The 22,313-nt window shown below is 36.5% G+C and overlaps 1 protein-coding gene across 1 annotated transcript; it reads left to right on the forward strand.

The window, feature by feature from the left end:
* Positions 1 to 20,588: 20,588 nt before the first annotated feature.
* Positions 20,589 to 21,393, forward strand: LOC124880993 (Fc receptor-like protein 5; the record flags this gene model as incomplete). The annotated part of the gene is made up of 3 exons (XM_047386469.1): positions 20,589 to 20,844; positions 20,924 to 21,166; positions 21,239 to 21,393. Coding segments are annotated over 3 exons (639 nt in total), but the record flags the coding sequence as incomplete, so codon positions are not given.
* Between the last annotated feature and the right edge of the window lie 920 nt (positions 21,394 to 22,313).

The raw sequence follows: 22,313 nt of genomic DNA on the forward strand, positions 1-22,313 counted from the left end.
TTAATATTAGTAGGTCAGAGGTGAGAAATATCATTGAGCAGAAAAGGTGGGATGAAGGAAGGAAAGGAAGATGGTTTTATAGAATCAACAAGATAGTAGAAGAAGTAAGAACTGGAAGAAGGAGCAGAAAAGAGGAAAGGTTAATTACAAGATTAAGATTTGGACATAAAGGACTTAATTCTACATTGTTTAAGATAAAGAAACATAATACAGAAAAATGTGATCATTGTGGAGAGGAGGAAACAATAGAACATGTAACATTGAAGTGTCAGAAATATGAACAAGAACAATTTTGAGGAAATAATTTTTAGGTATTAAAGACCATTTTAATTTGATAGATACATTGCAAAGAAGTTTAGGTAGCAGACATTTTCAAATCATAGTTAGATTTTTCTAAAAAACTAAATTAATAAAAAGAATTTGATTATTGTAACAGTAAATAAGTACATTTAAAACCATGAAGAACCACACTCCATACCAGTCGGTGGCGGTAATGCACACCTCAAAGTTATTTGCAAAAAATACCAGAAGAAGAAGAGGCTGTATAGTAAAGGAGAATAAAACCACGAAACATTAAATTTACATTTAAACAAACTGTGTAGTTATCAACAAAGCATACTCAGATTAATTAAATGAGAGGTGCAGCATAGTCAAATGACAGAATCAATGTTAACGCTTGTTGAACAGATGATAAACTGTGCAATATAATATAAAACAAATAAAACAATCTCCTTCATTCAGTGAAGGAGTAGTGAATGTAACTGCCATGTATGCAGTGAATGATGCCTGGAAACCCAGAAATATATCAATAGACAATGATTGAAGTCTCAAATGTGATACCAACTAAATTACTGCTTTCACTGATTCCTGCAGTTCTGTGAAATTCTTCTTTCATTATTCTTGTGTGTCTGTGTGTTAGTGAGTGGTGGAGGCTCCCATCTAGAATCACAGTTAAACTTTAACTAAACCTAAGCTATGTATGTCTGATGACATAAACCACAATTACACTTTTTACACAGAGTTAAACCCTGGTGTCCTGTGTGGCAGGTAGGGACACGCAACACTCTGCTAAGGAGGACAACCTGACTTCACTGAATGTTTGCAGTTGACACCATGGACACCTCTGCTGTACAGTAACAGTTTAAGAACAACAGCAACATTCATGACAGCATGACAAACAGTTGCTTTTGAATGATTTTCTGCATCACCTATATTATACAAAAAAGGCTGCTGTTGGCATAAAAATGACGTGCAGTCGTGTCATAGGAGCAATTTCTATTGACTGTAGAACCACTTTCTCTTTCAATGTTTTTTAGGTTTATAACAATTTCCATTGTACGTAGATTCTCACTAAAGGCATCAAAACTGTGAATGAACACATATGGATTTATTTACGTCAGAGGCGAGAAATATCATTAAACAGAAAATCAAGAAAGAGTGGCAGATTTGTTTAAGATAAAGAAACATAATACAGGAAAATGTGATCATTGTGGTGAGGAAACAATAGAACATGTAACATTGAAGTGTCAGAAATATGAACAAGAAGAATTTTGAGGAGAGAATTTGTAGGTATTAAAGACCATTTTAATTTGATAGAAATTGTAAAATAACCTAAACTATGTTTTCAATTCAGTTTATTTATATAGCGCCAATTCACAACACATGTTGTCTCAAGGCACTTCACAAAGTCAGGTTCATACATTCCAATTAATCCTAATCATTGAACAGTGCAGTCAGATTCAGTTATTTATTTAAATTGGATAAAAAGTTTTTCTGTCTAAGGAAACCCAGCAGATTGCATCCAGTCAGTGACTTGCAGCATTCACTCCTCCTGGATGAACATGTAGAGACAGTGGACAGTTACTGGCGTTTTTATGTGTTCCTTCAAAGTTTTGTTGCCTTTAGTGAGAATCTACAATGTAAATAGTCATGAAAATGAAGAGACCCATTAAGTGAGAAAGTGTATCTAAAACCTTTGACCGATAGTGTATGTATTTCTCAATATATAAACTTTATTGAATATATCAAAACAACATCCAGCCGTTTGTATTGTAACATCTCAGATATTTCAAACATTTCTTCAACATGAAAACCATTAACTACGCAGTTTTAGTTTGAATAAGGCACAAATTTAACGCACAAATTTAATGCATAAATTGCATCCATTAGCAGGCGTGTTAACGGTGCTGATTGCAGGAGTTGTAGCCAAATATCTGAGGCTGACCAAAATTGTCCAAATTGTCCACTGGCCTTGCACTTCACATCACAAATTTTACAGCGACCGTGATCTGTTAGAGCCTTCAAACCTTAGCCATTTTCCTCTCTAGTGTGGATTCTCATGTGTTTGTTTAAATTTGATTTATGGCTAAATCTTTGTCCACATAGATCACAACAGAAAGGTTTCTGTCCAGTGTGGATTCTCATGTGTGTGTTTAAACTTGATTTATGGCCAAATCTTTGTCCACATAGATCACAACAGAAAGGTTTCTGTCCAATGTGGATTCTCATGTGTGTTTTTAAACTTCCTTTTTGGCCAAATCTTTGTCCACATAGATCACAACAGAAAGGTTTCTGTCCAGTGTGGTTTCTCATGTGTGTGTTTAAATGTCCTTTTTGGCTAAATCTTTGTCCACGTTGATCACAACAGAAAGGTTTCTGTCCAGTGTGGACACTCCTGTGTGTGTTTAAATGTCCTTTTTGGCTAAATTGTTGTCCACATAGATCACAACAGAAAGGTTTCTGTCCAATGTGGATTCTCATGTGTGTTTTTAAACTTCCTTTTTGGCCAAATGTTTGTCCACATAGATCACAACAGAAAGGTTTCTGTCCAGTGTGGATTCTCATGTGTGTGTTTAAAGGTCCTTTTCCAATAAAGGTTTTACCACAGTCTTCACAGCTAAACTTCACTCCTGTCTGGACTTTCTTTGGCGATTCCACATTTTTCTTCTCTGTGAAACAGTTCTTCCTATCCAGCGAGCTTAAAGATCCTATTTCTGAATTTATCATCTCGTTCTGAAGAAAGCCACGGTGAACAAATTGTTCAGCAAACTCAGGGAAGCTAAAAGGTTTGTTAATGTTTCCATCATTGGCCTTTTCATCCTTCTCAATGTCTTCAGTTTCTGAGGAAAAGGAACCATCTCCCTGATCTTGTATCCTGATGGATTCTTGTCCTCCATCGATGTCTTCTGGAAGCGCTCTGCCTTTAATTTGGTCTTGATAAAGCTGTGAGAGCAGAGGGGACTGTTCATCATCCTCACTCTTTATGGGAGTAGCAGTGACTGGAAACCTGATGGCATCAATCTCCTCCTTCCCATTGAGCTGCTCTCCCCCCAGACTGGTGCAGACCTCCTCCTGTTCCTTCTTTATGTGGTGGGGCTTTGGGTCATGTAGGCCAGCACAAGGTCTGTGCTTTACAGGAGCTGCTTCTTTAACCATCAGCATCAGCTTAACATCTGCAGGAAACAATGAAACATGAATGAACATCATGATTATTAGAAAGTTTTTTAACTTCAGGCTGGACTGAGTGACTTTTTAATAAAGATATATTTAGGTACTTTGGTTACATTAAATTATTTGATTTAATTACCATTTATTCTTATACTTTTATTTTGCATTGTTGCTTCTTATGTCTATTGATTTATGTCATGATCTGTTCACTTATTCTCAACAACCATATACTGAAACCATTTTAGTCTTTTTTGTCTCCATCTTGCTCGTCTACGATTGTTTACAGTGTGCCGCATAATTAATCTTTTTAACTAGTTTCTATGTGGAATAATCAAGTTTTAAAGCAGGTATAATAAGCAATCAACATGTCAACCTTTTCTCAGTTTAATATAAATTGTAAATTGTAAAAACAATGACATAGAATTCATACCAGATGTTGGCAACTATCAAATACTCCTCATATAATAAGAAATTAAAGCCAATTATTCCACAAAGAAAGAGGGATAAAACTGGTAAAAGCAAAGAGACCTTCACAAAAAGGTCTTCCTATTGCAAAACATACTAATGGCAATGATTACAGCTGCATTTCTAAACTTCTGACTGTTCCAGTGAGCGCTGCTGCAACAATAATCCTGAAGTGGAAAGGACAATTTCACCGTAGACCAGTCAAAGTCAGGTGCCACTAGAAAGTAGTCTGGTCTTCTGGTTTAAGGTAGCTGTAATTAAACCTTTACTTAAGAAACCTTCGCTTGATCGAGATGACTGGAAAAATTACAGACCTATATCCAATCTTCCATTCTTATCTAAAATTCTTGAGAAAATAGTTGCTAATCAAATGTGTGAGTATTTACACAGCAATGACCTGTTTGAAGAGTTTCAGTCAGGTTTCAGAGCTCATCATAGCACTGAAACAGCTCTGCTGAAACTCACTAATGATATTCTTATGGCCTCAGATAATTGACTTGTGTCTGTTCTGGTTCTGTTAGTTCTCAGTGCTGCATTTGATCCAGTCGATCATAATACTCTCTTAAAAAGGCTGGAATATTCTGTAGGGATCAGGGGAACAGCGCTAGGCTGGTTTAAATCTTATCTGTCTGACAGATTCCAGTTTGTTCATGTAAATGATAAATCATCTTTAAACTCCAGGGTTAATTGTGGAGTACCACAGAGTTCAGTACTTGGGCCAATTCTATTTACTATATATATGCTTTCAATAGGTCAAATTATCAGGCAGCATAGGATAACATATTCCTGTTATGCTGATGATACTCAGCTTTACTTATCCATGAATCCTGATGAGCCCAACCAGTTAGACTACAATCATGTCTTGAAGTCATAAAAACTTGGATGATTTTAAATTTTCTGCTACTAAATCTAGACAAGACGGAAGTTGTCGTCTTTGGACCCGAATCTTTGAAAAAGAAACTGCTTAGTCAATCACTTAACCTGGATGGCATTAAATTGACCTCCGGTAATAAAGTAAAAAATCTTGGTGCTATTTTCGACTAGGACATGTCATTTAAATCCCATATTAAAACAGGTTTCTAGGACTTCCTTCTTTCATTGCCAAAATTAGAAATACCCAACTCACGAGTGACGATGAAAAATTAGTCCATGCATTTGTTACTTCAAGGCTGGAGTATTGTAAACCTTCAGCTGATCCAAAACATCAGGAATGACAGGATTAATTGAAATATATGTACCTGACTTGAAATCTGTATGATTTGATTGAATTGACTTTGTAAAGTGCCTTAAGATGACATTTGTTATGAAATGGCACTATATAAATAAAACTGAATTCTGACAAAGGAGTCAAAAGAATAATCAAACAAGTTGTCCAAGAGTCAAGGAGCTGTGATGGAAATTCTTGTAGTAAATGTTTCAAAGTGTATGACCTTTGGGTTACCTCACTCCTCTGAGCATCTGTGTTTCTGAGCATCTGGGAGGAAGCTGTAAAGCCATTATCAGAAGTTTAATGGTTAAAACTCATGCTTTAGGGGAATGTCTCGGGAAGTACAGATGGGTTCCTAGATAACTCTGTCACTTCTGAACCCGAGACTCTTTGAAGTTGAGATAACACTGTCATGTTCTGGTATAAATACTGTGTGTAAATGTTGATCGGGGCTCTGCTTAACTGACTAACCTCAGTGACAGAGTCATTCAAATGCTGAATGCCTTTGAATAAAATGTATAAAGACAAAGTCCAGATTTTATCTTCTTGTGAGTCAACTTCTACCCACTTTGATAAGAAAATTCCACAACTGCACTGTCATGATTAATTGAAATACATGTACCTGACTTGAAATCTGTATAATTTGATTTAATTGACTTTGTAAAGTGCCTTAAGATGACGTGTGTTATGAATTGGCGCTATATAAATAAAACTGAATTCTGACAAAGGAGTCAAAAGAATAATCAAACAAGTTGTCCAAGAGTCAAGGAGCACTCACAGAAAGCCTAAGAAAGACCTGGAAAAAGCAGGTACAGTTTTTCCCCAATTTGTAATGTTTTCAACTGCAATGGTCTTCAGAATAGGTTCATAAACAGAGGAGGCAGAAGACATGAGGCAAGATGAAGAGGTACGAACAGGCAGGCAAAAGAGCATACATGGAAGGCTTGGTCCAACAAGTGTTTAGCAAGAATCATAGATGTAGCATCGGAAACTGGGTCATACACAATAAGTTTATCATGAACACTGCGGCAAGGCAAAGAAATGTTCTGGCATCGGAGGAGAAACTGGTAGAAATACTGGCGAAACAGGTGAGTGAAATGATCAGACAGTTGTGCTAAGCTGAGCAACATGGCCGATTACAAATCATGACACTAAGTCCTACTACGGTTTTCTGAAAACATATCGTTGATTGTTTTAATTTGATAAAGAAACCTTTGGATGTCAGATGTTTGATTTTAACCAAACATAAATACCAACATCCTCTGTGAAACGATGCACTTCATTACCTGAGAAACTTTATGTTTAGGAAAAAAATAAAAGCCAATATTGCCTTTATGGTCTGGCTGCTGGCTCCCATGGTTGCCATGGCAGAAATCTGTGCTATGTTCCTGTCTCCCAGCCTTGTTGTTCCTTCCCTTGAATGTTACTCACTGCTTCATAATGCTGGTAGAAAAACCTGTTTCCAATGGAACGCTGTGAAAAGAGCATACTCCTAGAATATGAATAACACGTTGATCCTGGTTCATAACAAAGTCATTTAAATCTATGCGTCTGGAAAGGGTTACAGACGTTTCAAAAGGTTTGGGAATCCAGATAACCACCGTAAGAGCCATCTTCCATAAAAAGAGACAATGTGGAACAACAGGGAACCTTTCCAGGAGTAACCTGCCTACCAAAGATAGTCAAGTTTTTTTACTTTTCATTTTCCTGCAATAAGGCACTCAAAGCGCTGTACATGAGGAAAAGCATTACAATGATACAGAAAATCAAACAAACAAAAAAACAAATCAAATGACTAATAATCCTTGGGAATTTACTGGTAAGAGCTGGTTCTAATCCAATATTTCTAATAGAGGTAATTAGCTCATTAAGTCCTCTGAGGTAAGGAATTTATCTGGTGCTAGAAGAAAAATGATAAGTACTCCAAAAAAACTAATCTAATAGGTCACAACAAAACCCAGGACAACATCTAAACCACTGAAGGCATGACATTCCTTATTTAAAGTCAGTGTTCTAGACTGAACAATAAGAAAGACCCTGGTTTAAAATGGCATCAATGGAAAGATTCTATGGCAAAAAAAGTACAAAAGTGTCATCTCCCATTGACTAAGTTAAACATGATGGAGATAAACCACCATGCACACAACCACACCTAAGGGCAATTTAACCCAGTCAGGGTCAGAATTGTTAAATTCGTAGGGCGGCTTCCCTAAAGATAGCAAAAACATGCTTAGACATAGAAAGCTTAGCAGCTTATGTACAGCTTTTTAAATGGTTGGCTCAAATATTTACGTTTATGATTTACATAAATTCTTCTTAAAGTAACACGCTTTGTCAATCACACGAAAGCTTGGAGTATTTGACCAATCAAATACTGTGTTTGGCTATTCGGATGGATCTCTTTACATTAGATGCCAGCCCCCTATGTAGACGTGAGTGGATTAGCAAAGAACTAAGCAGTTTTAGTGAGAGTTTCAATGGCTGAGAGCAAGACAAGTGAGGAAACTGTAAGTAACGAAGAACTCATAGTTAAAAAAAACTGCACGTTTCTTTACAAACTGAGGTACTCTGCAAGGCATGCTGAATGCATGTAACAACTACGTGAGGAAACACGATGAATCTTCATTGTCACCTCCAATACAACCACAAAGACCTGTATGAGGAGTTTCAAAAAGCAAGCGCTAGCAAAGTAAAAGTTGCAAACTTTACGAAAAGTCAGAGTACAACAGTCCAGCTGACGTCCACGTATCACTACTTATGAGAAAACATCGAAGCGACACAAAGACATAACTGAGGCCATTGCACGTTATTTGGCTAAGGACATGATGCCCATGAATACAGTGAGCTGGGAAGGTTTATTCAGTCTGATAAAAACATTGGACCGAAGATGCCACATCCCGTCACGGAATTACTTTTCCAATTTCGCCATTTCGCAAATGTACGAAATATGACGTAAGACAGTAAAATCTGAACTGAGCCAAGCTGAATACTACGCAAGAACTACAGACCTTTGGTCAAGTCGCACGACAGAACCATACATGAGTTTTACTGTGCACTTCCTCACCGAAGGCTTTGAACTAAAAGAAACAGTGTCTAGAGCCTGTGTATTTTCCAGAGTCGCACACCAGTGAAAATATATCCCTTGGATTACGTGAGGTGTTGTCCAGCTGGGATCTTCAAGAAGACCAACAAGTATGTATCACCTTGGACCATGGTGCCAACATTGTGAAAGCTACAGAACTAAACAACTGGGTCCAGATTCAGTCTTTTGGATACAGACTGCACCTTGCAATCAGCAAGTCAATGGCTGTAGCAAAAAACACATCTGTAAAGGTGTTCTACATTATCAAATCATTTTGAATAGCTCTAATAGATTTAAATGAATATTTTTACTATATTATTGATAAGGGTAGTGCTCAATTTGTCAGGATTTTGTTTTCTTTTGTTATTGTATTGAAACTAATGTGAGAGAATGGAGTGGAGAGACCACAGTGTACATAAACAGATACATTTATGAAACTGATACTGTAGTGTAGTATAAAAGACATTAAACAGATAAAAAAATAAACAGCAGATACAGTATTGGACAGCATGCTGCCTTACAATTAATTGAATTTCACATAATTTATTTTTATTGTTTTAATTCAAATATATATATATTAAAACAAATGACATGATATATGTATATCATGATAATTAAAGTGTATTTTTATTTCCCCTATATTATTTTCTCTGTTCTAGGAAAGAAGTTTCACTGATCCAGAGACCCAGACCAATGATCCACCCAGTGCCACCATGAAGGAGGCAAAGAAATCATTGGGCAGTTTCTTCAAGACAGCACCACTTCCTGCCTCATCTTTTGTGTCAGGAAATATAACAACACATCAGCACACATGCATAAAACCTTGCAAAGTGAACATGTTGGGTTTTTCTTTTTAACCAAGAACCTGCCCTAATAAAACATTCACTCAGGATGAGAGACAGAGAAACAATAAATAAAACTATAATTTAGTTCACCACACACTTAAGACTTTAAAAAGAGTTTATTGAGTTTACTTACATTGTTGCTCATACCGTTGTTGACCAGTACCTTACCCTTCTCCTAGTTTGACTGAGCAAAGTCCTTCCTCCAGTAATACAACAGCCTTATAACCACTTAGGGAGTAGAGAAAATGTGGAACAACTGCAATGGGACGATTTGCAGTTGAATTTAAGTTTTGTTAACTTTTATTTAAAGTTCTTCAACGTATTTTAAGTTTTTATTTAGTTATTTCAAAAAAACTGATATTAAGTGGTGTTTTTCTGTATTTAGAACATCAGAAAATGTTTATGGGGACGATGTTTTGAAGTCATTAAGAAACTATATCATGCAGTCTGTTGTTTCAATGCTAATACAGCCGCTATGTCTAGTTGCATTTTCTTGTAAGGATAACCTTTATTAATATGACTCATAGCTGTTTCTCACACTTATACTATAATAATATAAAGCTTAAGTTCTAATGTTTCCCTTTTATTAGAGTCGGATAAGGAAGCTCATCAACACATTACAAGGAAAAATGGCCTAAGGTTTTTAAATAAAACTGACGTGTTGGAATGGAAATTATGTATTTAATTGTTATATTTCTATGAACCCAGAGCAGAAAGACAAACACTGAACCCAGAAAGTATTCAGAGCGCATCACATTTTGTTATATTACAGCCTCATTCAAAATTGTAATAATCTATTTCCTCAAATTTCTACAAACAAATACGGAGCATGTGTAGAATTTTGGAGATAGAGATAAAGACAATTTGGAAAGAGGCTGTAACTTAACAAAATGTGAAGCGCTGTGAATACTTTCCGGATGTACTGTAAGTATTTGTTCATATATTACAAGTCATATCGTCTTCACACTATTAGGCACTGTTATCACACATCGCATGTTTCCCTAATTAAGTACAGCCCTATTAATTAGTTCCTAAACAAACTTGTATCGGTGTCGAAGGCCAACAAACCACTCAAAATGGCGGACGTGTATAGCAGGCCATTTTAACATTTATTCAAAGCGCACACATCTCTGTTGTTCCATTTGTAGATCACTAAAATAGGATTATTCCTAGTCAAAATTACATTCCTACTAGTCAGAACTGTAATTATAGATGTCCTCAATTACATTTTTGCTAGCAGAAACTTAATTTCAGAATCTCAGAAAATGACATTGTACTTGTAAGAATTAAGTTTCAGATACCTATAAATCTTTACAATTTCTACAATTTTGACATTTATTAGCTTGACTGAATATGTATTTTAGATATCTAAAATAACATTCTTCCTATCTAAAATGAACATTCCAGATATCTTGAATATAATTCTTACTAGGATTAACTCTAATTTCATATCTCCATAATACGAACCAAAGTAAGTTTCCGAACCAAACAATCATGGAAAATAAAAATAAATAAATTCCTTGTCCTTGAAACAAAAACAATGGTAAATCATGCTACTAGATTACATCAATGAGTCACACTCATTTTTATTCCATTTTATGCATTTTTATATTTTTTAGGATTATTTTTAGTTCAAAATTAGCATTTTTCTTCATTAGCTTCCAGGTTATGTGACCTACTGACACAAAAATCAATATATCTGCCATATAAACCAGTAATCCATTACTGAAGAGTTTTAATAATACTTCTCTTTTAGAAGGTGTACTTGTGACTAAAATGGTATCAATTTAATCTCTTTCATTAAACCTCTACACACAACACCCCATTATGACAATCTGGAAGAAGTTGGTTTGAGATCGTTTCAAATTTATTATATATAGAAATCACATTTCCATAAGCATTCACACCCTTTGCTAAACACTTTGTTGATCCACCTTTGGAAGCAGTTACAGCCTCAAGCTTTTTGAATATGACACCACAAGCTTAGCAGACCAGTTTTGCCCATTTTTCTTTGCAGAACATCTCAAGCTCCATCAGGTTGGATGAGAGAGGCCTGTGCACAGCTATTTTCAGATCTCTCCAGATATTCCATCACATTCAAGTCTGGACTCTGGCTGGGCCACTCCAGGACATTTATAGGGTGGTTCTTAAAAATATAAAAATGCTTAAAATTTAATAAAACTGAGTGTGTTTCGTTGTAATCTAGTAGCATGATTTACTATTGTTTTTGTTTTAATTGGTCACAAAACAAGGAATTTATTTATTTTTATTTTCCACGATTGTTTGGTTCGGAAACTTATTGACGGTCCCTAAGTGAACCACCGCGGGTCAGAAGAGGGAGCAACAGAGAGCAGCTAGCCGAAATCTGAGTGCCTGAATCGGATCAACCGTCAGCTAGATGCCGCTAACTCCGCGGAGCTTGAATATCCAATGTCCAACTTTAAACTAACTTCACCGCGGTATATCATGCAGCCCTATTAATTAGTTTCTAAACAAACTTGTATCGGTGTCGAAGGACAACAAACCACTCAAAATGGCGGACGTGGGTCGTTCCCACCGAGTGACGAAGCGTTTACCGTTTTAAGTCTATGGTGAACATTTGGTCTTTAAGAAGCTAATCCATTAGTCACCTAAAATGTTCCTAAACTGTAACTGACATGAAAACATACAAACCTAATCTGTGCAGCAGAACTTTAGGGTTGAAATCAGCCTCCAGGATGTTGAGACGCTGCTGATCTTCTTTGTCCTCTTTAGCTGTTTGGGAAATCTCTCCCACTGCTGCACTCTGCCACCGTTTGAGCTGCTGTCTCCACATCTTTGTTGTTAGCTTCTCTTCAAAAGATCCTTTAACAGTTACTGAGTAGTTATAACTCGGCTTCGATCCAAACTCTAGAGATGGAACATTTGAAGCAAAGCTTCGAGGAGTTTACAGAGTAAAAAGGTTCAATGCTTGTAAATGCAGTAAACCACGTGACCGATGACAAACGATGCCTCTTCTTCTTCTTATAATGGCGGTTGGCAAACAACTGAAGGAGGCATTACCGCCACCAACTGGTAAGGAGTGTGAACCACATGACATCTATACATACTTATACATACCCCTTCATACACTAAATCCTATTATACAACTAACACTGTTTAAAAAAATTAAATTATAAATTATAGCCTGATATCCTCTGTGTTCTGAATCTTTTGCAATAAATAAACAATGTCTAATTTCATTTTCATATTACTAAGATTCCTAACCAACTTCTTCCTCTGGACCTGATATTTCCTACAATGTAAAATAATATGTTCTATTGTCTTATCTTCCTCGCACTCACATTTCCCTGTTTGATCTTTTCCTTTTATAAATAAGGTTCTATTTTAAGACGTGATATAATTGTCTCTTCTCTCCTGTTTCTTTCATGTCTCCAATTCTCCTTTGTATTTTATAAAACCAGCATCCTTTCCTTTCTTCTTCCTATAACCTCTGCCACCTCTCTTCCATTTTTTGTTTTATTATACCCTTTACTTCTTTTACACTAAACCTAACATTAATGTCAACCATTATTCTATTGCCGCTCTTCTTAGCCATATTATCCACCATTTCATTCCCCTTAACCCCGTGACGTGCTGGAAGCCATATAAAATAAACTGTAAGCCCCATCATAAGGATTCTATAAAGTGTTTGTTGTATTTCAATTAATATATCTGGTCAACTATCTGATTGACTATGTTGCAAACTGGCCAATGATGAACTAGAGTCTGAGCAAATGATTGATTTTAATAGTCTAACCTCTTCCACCCACTGAACTGCTAGAAGTAAAGCAAGCATTTCTCTTGTATAAACCGATACTCCATCACTTACCCTTTTTCCTACTTTAATATTAAATTGTGGTGCAAAAAAGCTATTCTTATCCTATTTGGAGTATTTTTTGATGTATCAGTATATATATATATATGTACATAGTTATAATACCGGTTTATGTATTCTTGTAAAATATATTTATTCATAATAAACTTATTTTTGTTCTTCTTTTCTAATAATGAAAAATCTATTTTTGCATCAGGAAGTATCCAAGGTGGTATTGTAGGTAAAGGAACTCTGACCTATATCTAATTTATCTACATTAATTTCATTAGCTTTAGATTTTATTATCCATCCAAAGCTTTTTATTTTTTCCTTTTCCCAACATGTTGTAAGCACTTTTAATGTTGGATGGTCATTCCTTTGTCCTTGTAAATTTGCCCAATAATTCAAAGATAACTGGTCCCTTCTAAATTTAAGAGGCATTTCTCCCATTTCAACTTGTAATGCTGCTATTGAAGATGTTTTAAAAGCACCTGTACATATTCTTAAAGCTTGATATTGAATATAATTTAGCTTTTAGAGAGTTGGATCTGCTGCTGAATTATAAACTATGCACCCATAATCCAAGACTGACCTAATTAATCCAGTATAAATGGCTTTCAATGCCTTTCTATCAGTTCCCCCACTCGGCTACAATACCTCATTATATTTAACACCTTCCTACATTTATCTAATATTTTCTTAATGTGTATTCCCCATGTCATTCTTTCATCAACCCAGAACCCAAGAAACTTAAATGTTTTAACTCTTTCCAACTCCTGATCATATCATTTCAACTTGATTTTTCATCAACTCTTTTCCGTGTAAAAACATTATTTTAGTTTTTTCCACAGAAAACTTAAAATCCCATTTATATGACCATTTTTCTACAACTGAAATTGCCCACTGAAGCTTCTTTACAATAAATTTTTAATTCCTTCCCCTTTTCCACATTGCTCCATCATCAGCAAAAAGTGAAAATCCCATTCCACCCCTTACTTCCTTAAACACATCATTAATTATAACAGAAAATAATAACGGGCTTACTATGCTTCCCTGTGGTGTCCCATTTTCTATTCAATCTCTCAGAATCTTCCCTATCGTCACTTGTATTTTTCTTCCTTCTAAAAAATTCTCAAGCCATCTAAACATACGACCATTTATACCCATTCTTCTAATTTTCATTAATAACCCTTCCCTCCACATCATATCATATGCTCTTTCAGTATCAAAAAATACCGTATCAACACTCTCTTTATTCACTTGAGCCTTTCTAATCTTGTTATGGGAAAATTCTTTTAATGCTCTGACCTTCTTTTTACCTCTCTCACCTGTGACCTCTGTGTTTGGTTACTTAAGAGCAGATGGGCTCTAAATTCATTATCAGGAGTTTTGTGGTTAACACTCCCTGAGGTGTTGTATCCCAAGGGATGGTAGATGGGTGCCCTCATAAATAACTTTGTTACCTCTGACCCGGGGAGGGTCTAGGGGCTATATTTCAAAACTCTTTTTAAGTTGAGGTAACACCCACATATTGGTATAAATACTGTCTGTAAATTCTGTTCGGGGCTCTGCTTCACTGACTATGCTCAGTAACAGGGTCTTCAAATGCTGAATGCCTTTGAATAAACTTATAAAGACAAACTCCGGTCTTTCTCCTGTTAATGAGTTGAAGTGTCTCTCACTTTGATAAGAAAAATCCACAACAATTTTGGCGTCACGAACAAGATCTAACGTGCCAGAGAAATCCATAGGAGGGGATAAGGATGCCTGGCCAGCATAAAGACTAAGTTTTCCTCAGTCCACCTCCATTTAACAGAGGGGAGTCCTGGTGCCTGCCTGCGGCTTCTGGCCGATCGGATCCGGACCATAGATCTGCAAATATATGTGGGTGAGAAGTTGCTCTGTATGATATCATATATATTATTGTTTTTTATTACACATTAACCATCATCTCCTAACTAATTGATTAGGTTCCGGAGTTGGGAGAAGGAGGACATCGACTGAGGGCCAGGTTACCCTGTAAGGAATACAGGGAGGTTTGTATTGGTAACAATAAGATAAAGCAAAACAAAGGGTTTTGCGGGTGGTTTTTTGCAAATTTCTACACCTTATAAAGGAGAAAAGCCAGACGGCAGACCTGCCGCTGAACAGGTAAAAAATGGTTCCGGAACCTCAAAGGCATCAGAGCTGGGTCCTTCTCCAGACTCTGTGATTTATAGAATAATGAAAGAAAAAGGTGGAGATGATTGTGTTAAATGTGCTTTAATTTGGGAAGATAAGTTTGGTTTTCCACAGGGTGGAAGTTTGAGTGTAAATCAGTTAAATAAAGTAAAACAGTTGATAGATGGAGATTGGGAGTAAAATAAAAATAAGAAAAAGATTAAAAATAACAGAGTGCATCAATTAAGGGGTTAAATAGTTAAAACTTTCCTGCAGGAAGTTTTGTTTGTCTTAAATACTGCAATCAGTCAAAAAAGAAGGTAAAAGTGAAAAGGGACATTAGAGATGCGTAAAGAAAAATGTTTTAGAAAGGAGTATAGTGCATGTTGTGGAAGGAAGTGACAGGCAGGGGGACAACTGACTGACTGACTGATAATATTTCTTTGTGCAAAATCTGAACCTATAATAAACTTTTTCTTCTGTCTCTCTCTCACACACACACACACACACACACACACACACACACACACACACACACACACACACACACACACACACACACACACACACACACACATGGGATTTGAGTGCAACATCTGGGTTTTTGAGTCTGGACATTAGAAACCTGCCCTTCCCATGGTTACTCCACCAGAGACGCTTCTTCATCATGGCCTGAAATAGAGAGGGTCTGCCTGCCTGTCTGCCTGCTGCAAATGACAGTGTGATTTTCCACCAGAATGAAACTCAGAAGAAGTCTGGCCCCAAACCCACTGAGATGGACAACGATCCATGCTGTTTGCCAGAGCCAGAAGAGCGATACACTGGATTTATATTGAAAGCACATCTTAGTGCTTAGTGCTTAGCAGAAGAGAAACAGGCCGGAGCAAAGTTCTTTCTCCCTCCTGGAGAAGTTAAAGTGGACAAAGGAGTGAATGTCCCACCAACACACCTGGGAAGGGCCTGTTTTTTTTTTTGGACTGATAGAGAACTGTGTGCATGACAGTCTGACTCTGGAGCGATTTAGAAACTGATGGGGGTAACGTACAAACACACACACATTTGCATAAATCTTTTCCTATTTTCTGCAATGAAGAACGCTTATTAACCGCTGCTCATGTGACACGCTTGCTTGACGTTGACAGATATAGCGGGTTAAAATATTATTTTAGGGTTAGAAAAGTATCTTCAAAAGGGTGATAACCTAGCTCATTTGATACTTTCCAGTTAATTCTTTTAGAGAAACAAGTTCTCTCTCTCGTCGTGGAATATTCAGGGTTAACTATGCTAGTTATTAAAAGTTATTAAAAAGCAGAGGAAGTTACAACATCTCCAAAACTCAGCAGTAACCATGTGTTTCTATGTTATTCTCAGGACAGATCTCATAAAGGAGTATTTTTAAAACCCATCGCATGAGTAACACCTGATGGGTTTCTCCTTCAGGTATTATTTTCTGTTGTCAGAGTTTGTATCCCATAAATCTAATGGGTAGAGACCTCATTAAAACAGGCTTAGTTCTACTGCAGATGGTCTTCCTACAGTCTCTGACACAGTACTTACAGTTTGGTGCAGTTTTTGTCTGCAAGTGCTAACGTACGCTTATGGAAAGTACAAATTCATTATTTTTCACAGTAGCTGCTGGGAAGAGGTTATATTAGTGTTTTGTCTTCCCTCTTCTGATTCATGCAGCGTGTTGATTTACACTGTACCTTATATCAGGTCCTGACATAAAACTATGAAAGGTTTGGTTCTGCAGTTTCTTTTTGTTTTCCTGTGGGGAAGGAAAGGAAACCTAATCAGTTCTGTGTTGCACAGAAATATTTAAACACTTGTTTTCTAAGATATCACCAGCAAAAACTTTTAAAAGTAATTGGTTTTGTTAAACACATTTTCCTTGGTAAAACAAACCTTTAAAATGAGAATGAAAAAATTGGGTTATTTTTGAAGATAAGAAAGATTCTGATTGTGGTATCACACAAAAAATTAAACTAATCTCATGTTCCCTAAAGGACTCTGCATAGAAAAGGTCTTCAGAACTGTGGAATTATTTTCCACCACAGTACCAAGTTTTTTAAGCATGCTTTTTCTTTATTTTAAAACGATGTGGTTTTGATGTGGACAAAATCGCAGACAAGAGCTTGGCAGCAGCATAATCCAAATAATCTTCAGCTTTATTCAAGGGTACAAGCATAACAAAATCACTGCAGGTAAACCAGAGATCCAAAACTTACATCTGGCAGTAGTGGGTAGACCCGAGTTGTGCAACGAGTAGGCAGAACAGAGTGTAAATAAACAGAGGAACCAGCAAGGAACAATGAAACAAAACTAGCTAATATACTGAGGGAGAACAAAGGCAGGTAATCAAAGGAACTAAGAACAGGTAAGACAAGGAGGCAGGAAGGCAGACGGAACAGGTGAACCTTATAAAACCAAAGCCTGAGGAAAGGGACTAAAGACAAGACAGTAAGCAGACCTAAATGAAACTATAAACCAAGATAAAATAAAGCATAAGAATCAAGGATAAACATGAACTGAAGGAAACTGAGAAACTGGAGGGAACACAACAACCTAAGAACTTAGCAAAACTGAAACCATAAGGAAACCCTGACTACAAAAGTAAAGAAACCTAAGTAAACATTAACTAAAGCTAACCTATAAAGAAGAGGGTGGAAAACAAAGATGAACTAGAGGAACAAAGCTAAGAAGAACTGGAGAATAAAGGGAACTTAAACTGAGTAATAACTAAAGGGGAAGAAATGATGAGAGTAGTAACATAAAATAAAATAAATGAGAGTGCAAGGGAACCAAAGAACTAAGAGATATAATAATAATAATCATAAGGAAACCATTCTAAGACAATAAACAGGAAAGCAACGCCCAGGGAACTAGGAGAGCACACTGGGGGGCAGAAGATAACCCAAAACAGAAAACCACAACTAACATGAATACAAAACACAAGTAAGAAACATCTAGCTAAAAGGTAAACAAAAACACAAAACCACAAACAAAGTCCAAAATGTCACATCCTGACAAACAGATCTGTGTTTTTGTTTTGTTCTTGGTTTTTTAGCATAATGTTTGTCTGAAGCTTCTTATGAACTGGGTTAGGAGCAAATGTGATCTGAGGTAAATTAGGAGCTGTGAACTAATAATTTTAAATCTGATTATTGTCCAGGCAGAAATAATATATTTAGCCAATCCTTCAATCTCTGCAGAAAACTAACATCATTGTTCAATGCAGCAGTACTCAACCTGTGGTTCCTAGACCCCTGAAGCCCATGAGCCATAGATTTTGGGTCCATAAAATTATAATACTTAATTAAAAGTAGATTGATTACCTATTAAAAATAGATCTAAGCCAATGATGAGTTCCAGTCATTTTGGTGGCTTTGAAATGCAATAATACTCACAATTTCTACTCTGGGGACACAGATTGGGGTTGAAGAGTTTTGTTTTGGAACCAAGGTTAGGATTTTTATAACTGAATAAAGACAAGTAAAATCCTTCATTTTAGGAAAAGAAAAGAAATAAAGGCCCTCTTAACACTAAAGAGGATGGTCGGCTCAAACTCCAGTCTCCTTGTTGGATTTCTTAGGGTTTAAAGATTAAAAGAATACCTAGGAGTACAAAGGTACACAAGGTAACTTCAGATTCCTAAGAAATAAAATATTGGAACATTTATCAGCATTTAGATAAATTAAAGAGGGGTTCTAGTAATAATTTTCTCCCCAACCCTCAAAATTTAAATAGCCAAATTAAAGAAAATGATGTTTGTTCTTCTTTTGAAACACTATGTGGGAACAAAGTCCAGTTTGGAGTCAAGCTTCTTATCTTAATTTCTGATTAAATCAAACACTGCAGTTTTTGTTTTGTTTGGGTAGACCATAAAAATGTCAACGCCGGCTTAAAATACTTCTTTGCATTTAACCTGAGCAGATAAATTCTTGAATGCAGCAGCGATCAAAATGAGCCTAACAAAAAGATAATTATAATAATAACTCTCAGGATTGTAGTTATTATTATAGAGTTAGAGTACAAAGAATTGGCAAAAGGTTTCAGCATCAGTAAATTTGGATTAATTTAAGAGAAAACTGTTGCTGTGCTTCTAAATAGTTTGAGATCTCTTTGGACTATACCCACTCAACTTAAAAAGGATCCTGAAGATTATCATAACAACATTGATCAATTATAGCATTAAAAGATATGGCTGAGAAAACATATTTTGAAAAGAGATTGTTAAAAATTTCTTTGAATTCTTGAAGCTTCAAATTTGGCCATTTGTCTGTCTTTGATGTTTTGTCTTTGTTTTGTTGGAATGAATGTTTGTTTATATGTTGCATGAAACAATAATCCATGTTTAGAATAATGTTTCTAAATCCCAGATTGATTAAAACTGAGTTTTCAGGAGAGTTAAGAAGCAGCTTGTTTCTGAGGTAGGTGCATGTTAACAGTTTTGCAGTTTAAGGTTCACTAAGAGGGGTTGGAATGAAGAAACTGTGGTCCCGCCCATAGGCTGTCAATCAAAGGTTAGTTCTGCCTGACTCCGCCCACCTACCAGGTTGGTTCACGCCTTTGCTTTCATGGTATCCATGATAGATTGCAACCTTTAGTGGGTGCAACAGCACCTGTCTCCATCTCATACCATCCCAGTTCTCTTCTGTCTCACCAGCCTTCTTCATATTCTTCTTCACCACATCATGAACCTTCTCCATAGTCTTCCTCTTCTTCTTAGCTGCAGCACCTCCATGTTCCTTTTGTCTGGTTCCAACCAGTCTGTTTTAAATCAGTTTATTATCATTTCTATAATTACAAAACATTTTGACACACTTTCTTAGACAAAATTCTTGTTCTCGAATAAAACTATAAAAATTCCTCCATGTTATCAAACTATGACCCTAGAGTTTCAGTTAAATCTCAATGTTAATAAAATGTAAAGAAAACCTCCATGTTGTCTCCACAAAGATCACACACTCAACGTACAGGAAGCAGGTGGGCTCAAGCTGGTGTTCTCTACTGAAATGAAACATAGTCAGGTCAGATCACTGAGAAGAACCATGGAAGGAGCATCTCCACACTGTCTGATCTGTAAGTAGACAACTTTCAGCATTGATCTCCATCTTCTCTAGATGTCCAACTTTACTTCACGGTAATCTCTCAATATAAAGGAATTACTATGGGAATATATATTTCTGGATATAAATCTGATCCGTTTATCTAATAAATGATCAGAAGATCATGTTTGTAGTGAATCGAGCCGTATAAAAATACTGAATAAAACAGTTGATTTGACCTTCATGAATAACAACATCATGCTGTAGAAGCTGAGTTATTAAGATTATATGTGAGTCTGAAATATACAATATCAGGGCAGATGATCCTCAAAGATGGCAGCTTTAGTTTGTAATGAATCAACTTTTCTCCCCTAGTTCTGACCTTCTTGCTGAGCTGTTCAACAGATCAAGGTTGGTCAACTTCTGTCACATTAAAATAAATTCAAATATTTAAAGATAACCTTTGGATTCAAGCTTATGTCTGAGAATTTAATGAAAAATACTGAGTCCCAGCAGATCTCAGTTTTTTAAAGTAGACTCTGTGTCTCTGAGCTGTGAGGAGGACAATATCTTTGCTGGATGGACTGTGAGGAGAAACACAACCAAAGGAACCAGAACTCAATGTGGAGATGGATGGGGGAAACCTGATGGTCTGACCTGTAAGATGACCTACATGGAAACAAGGGACACTGGAGTGTACTGGTGTGAGTCCAGAGAGGGAGCAGCCAGCAGCAGCATCCAGCTCACTGTCTCTGGTAAGATAAGACTGTGGAGTTAGTGTTGATGAAGCTGTGTGGAAATGGATGAAATGCTGTAGTTTGTCTCTGTGTTGAGGTGGATCAGTGATCCTGCAGAGTCCTGTCCTCCCTGTGATGGAGGGAGATGACGTCACTCTGAGCTGTCAAACAAAGACTTCCTCCAACCTCCCAGCTGCTTTCATTAAAGATGGCTCCCTCATCAGGACTGAGCCTGCAGGTCACATGACCCTCCACCATGTGACCAGCTCTGATGAAGGTCTCTACAAGTGTAACATCAGTGGTCATGGAGAGTCTCCATCCAGCTGGATCTCTGTCTCAGGTCAGGAGGATTAAATTGTTTAACTGGTTTCAGGAGAAAATGTTTGGTAATTATTTAATATCTTTATTTCAGAGAAGCTATCAATCTCTTCTAGTACTGGAACCACTTCTAGTACTACAACCTCTTCTAATACTACAATCACTCCTCCACCTCCCTTCCAGTCTCTTTCCTGTGTGTTCCCGTCTCTTGTATGTGTGATTGTTGTGGTTTAACTGGTGATACTGGTTCCACTGTTGAGATGACACGTTCAGAGAAAATCTGAAGGTGGGACAAACCTCCTTACTTAAAGTTTATGCTAAAATAGTTTTAAAAGACTTACAGTAAATTTGTTTACGTTGTTTTATTTTAGGTAATCAACAAGTCGGAGGGGAAAATATTAATTACACTGACATCAACATTTCACATCATCGTTGACAGAAAAACAAATCAAATGAAGGTAAAATTGTTTTCTGTGTCCTTGGTTTTGTTTTGTGGGATTTTCCATCTTTAATGAATGACTTAGATGGATGACAGGAAACCAGTACTTTTACTGAGGTCCTGTTGGGTAGAAGCTAAAATATCATCTGTAGAACTAAAATTAAATACGTTTTACCACACCGCCACCTTTAGCTGAAATTAACTGTTTTACAAACAGACATTTTAAGGATAGTTTTACATTATAAGAGCTTTTTGAAAAGTAACATACCAGCTATCCATGTCACATAGAAATAACACATCATGGCTACGACTCTAAAAGTTTCATTTTATCACTGGAATGATTGTTACAAAAAGACATCGGTTCCACCTCAACCAGAGTATTTTCTGTGGATCAAACCTGTGATGGTTTAACTTTTACACACAATGGACCTTTATTACCAGAAGTCACAACATGCTAACACATGAGCAGAGGTTTTTAATTAGCGCCACTTGGTTTAAAAAGATCTCATGAAGATGGTTGGTCCTCTTTAATAATTTAATCTAAGTTACCATGACAACAATGGTATTAATAAATGAACTTATTAAACTATTTTTATCTGAACATGATATATTAATTCATGCACAGTCAGCCTTTAGACATGGCCAAAGCACAATAACCATGACAACTGTCCTAAATAACATTCTTATTGCTCTGAACATGAAATCATGTGCTGCATTTTCTGTAGATGAA

The sequence above is a fragment of the Girardinichthys multiradiatus genome, chromosome 14 (genome assembly GCF_021462225.1).
Source record: "Girardinichthys multiradiatus isolate DD_20200921_A chromosome 14, DD_fGirMul_XY1, whole genome shotgun sequence".
In the NCBI taxonomy this organism is placed as follows: Eukaryota; Metazoa; Chordata; class Actinopteri; order Cyprinodontiformes; family Goodeidae; genus Girardinichthys; species Girardinichthys multiradiatus.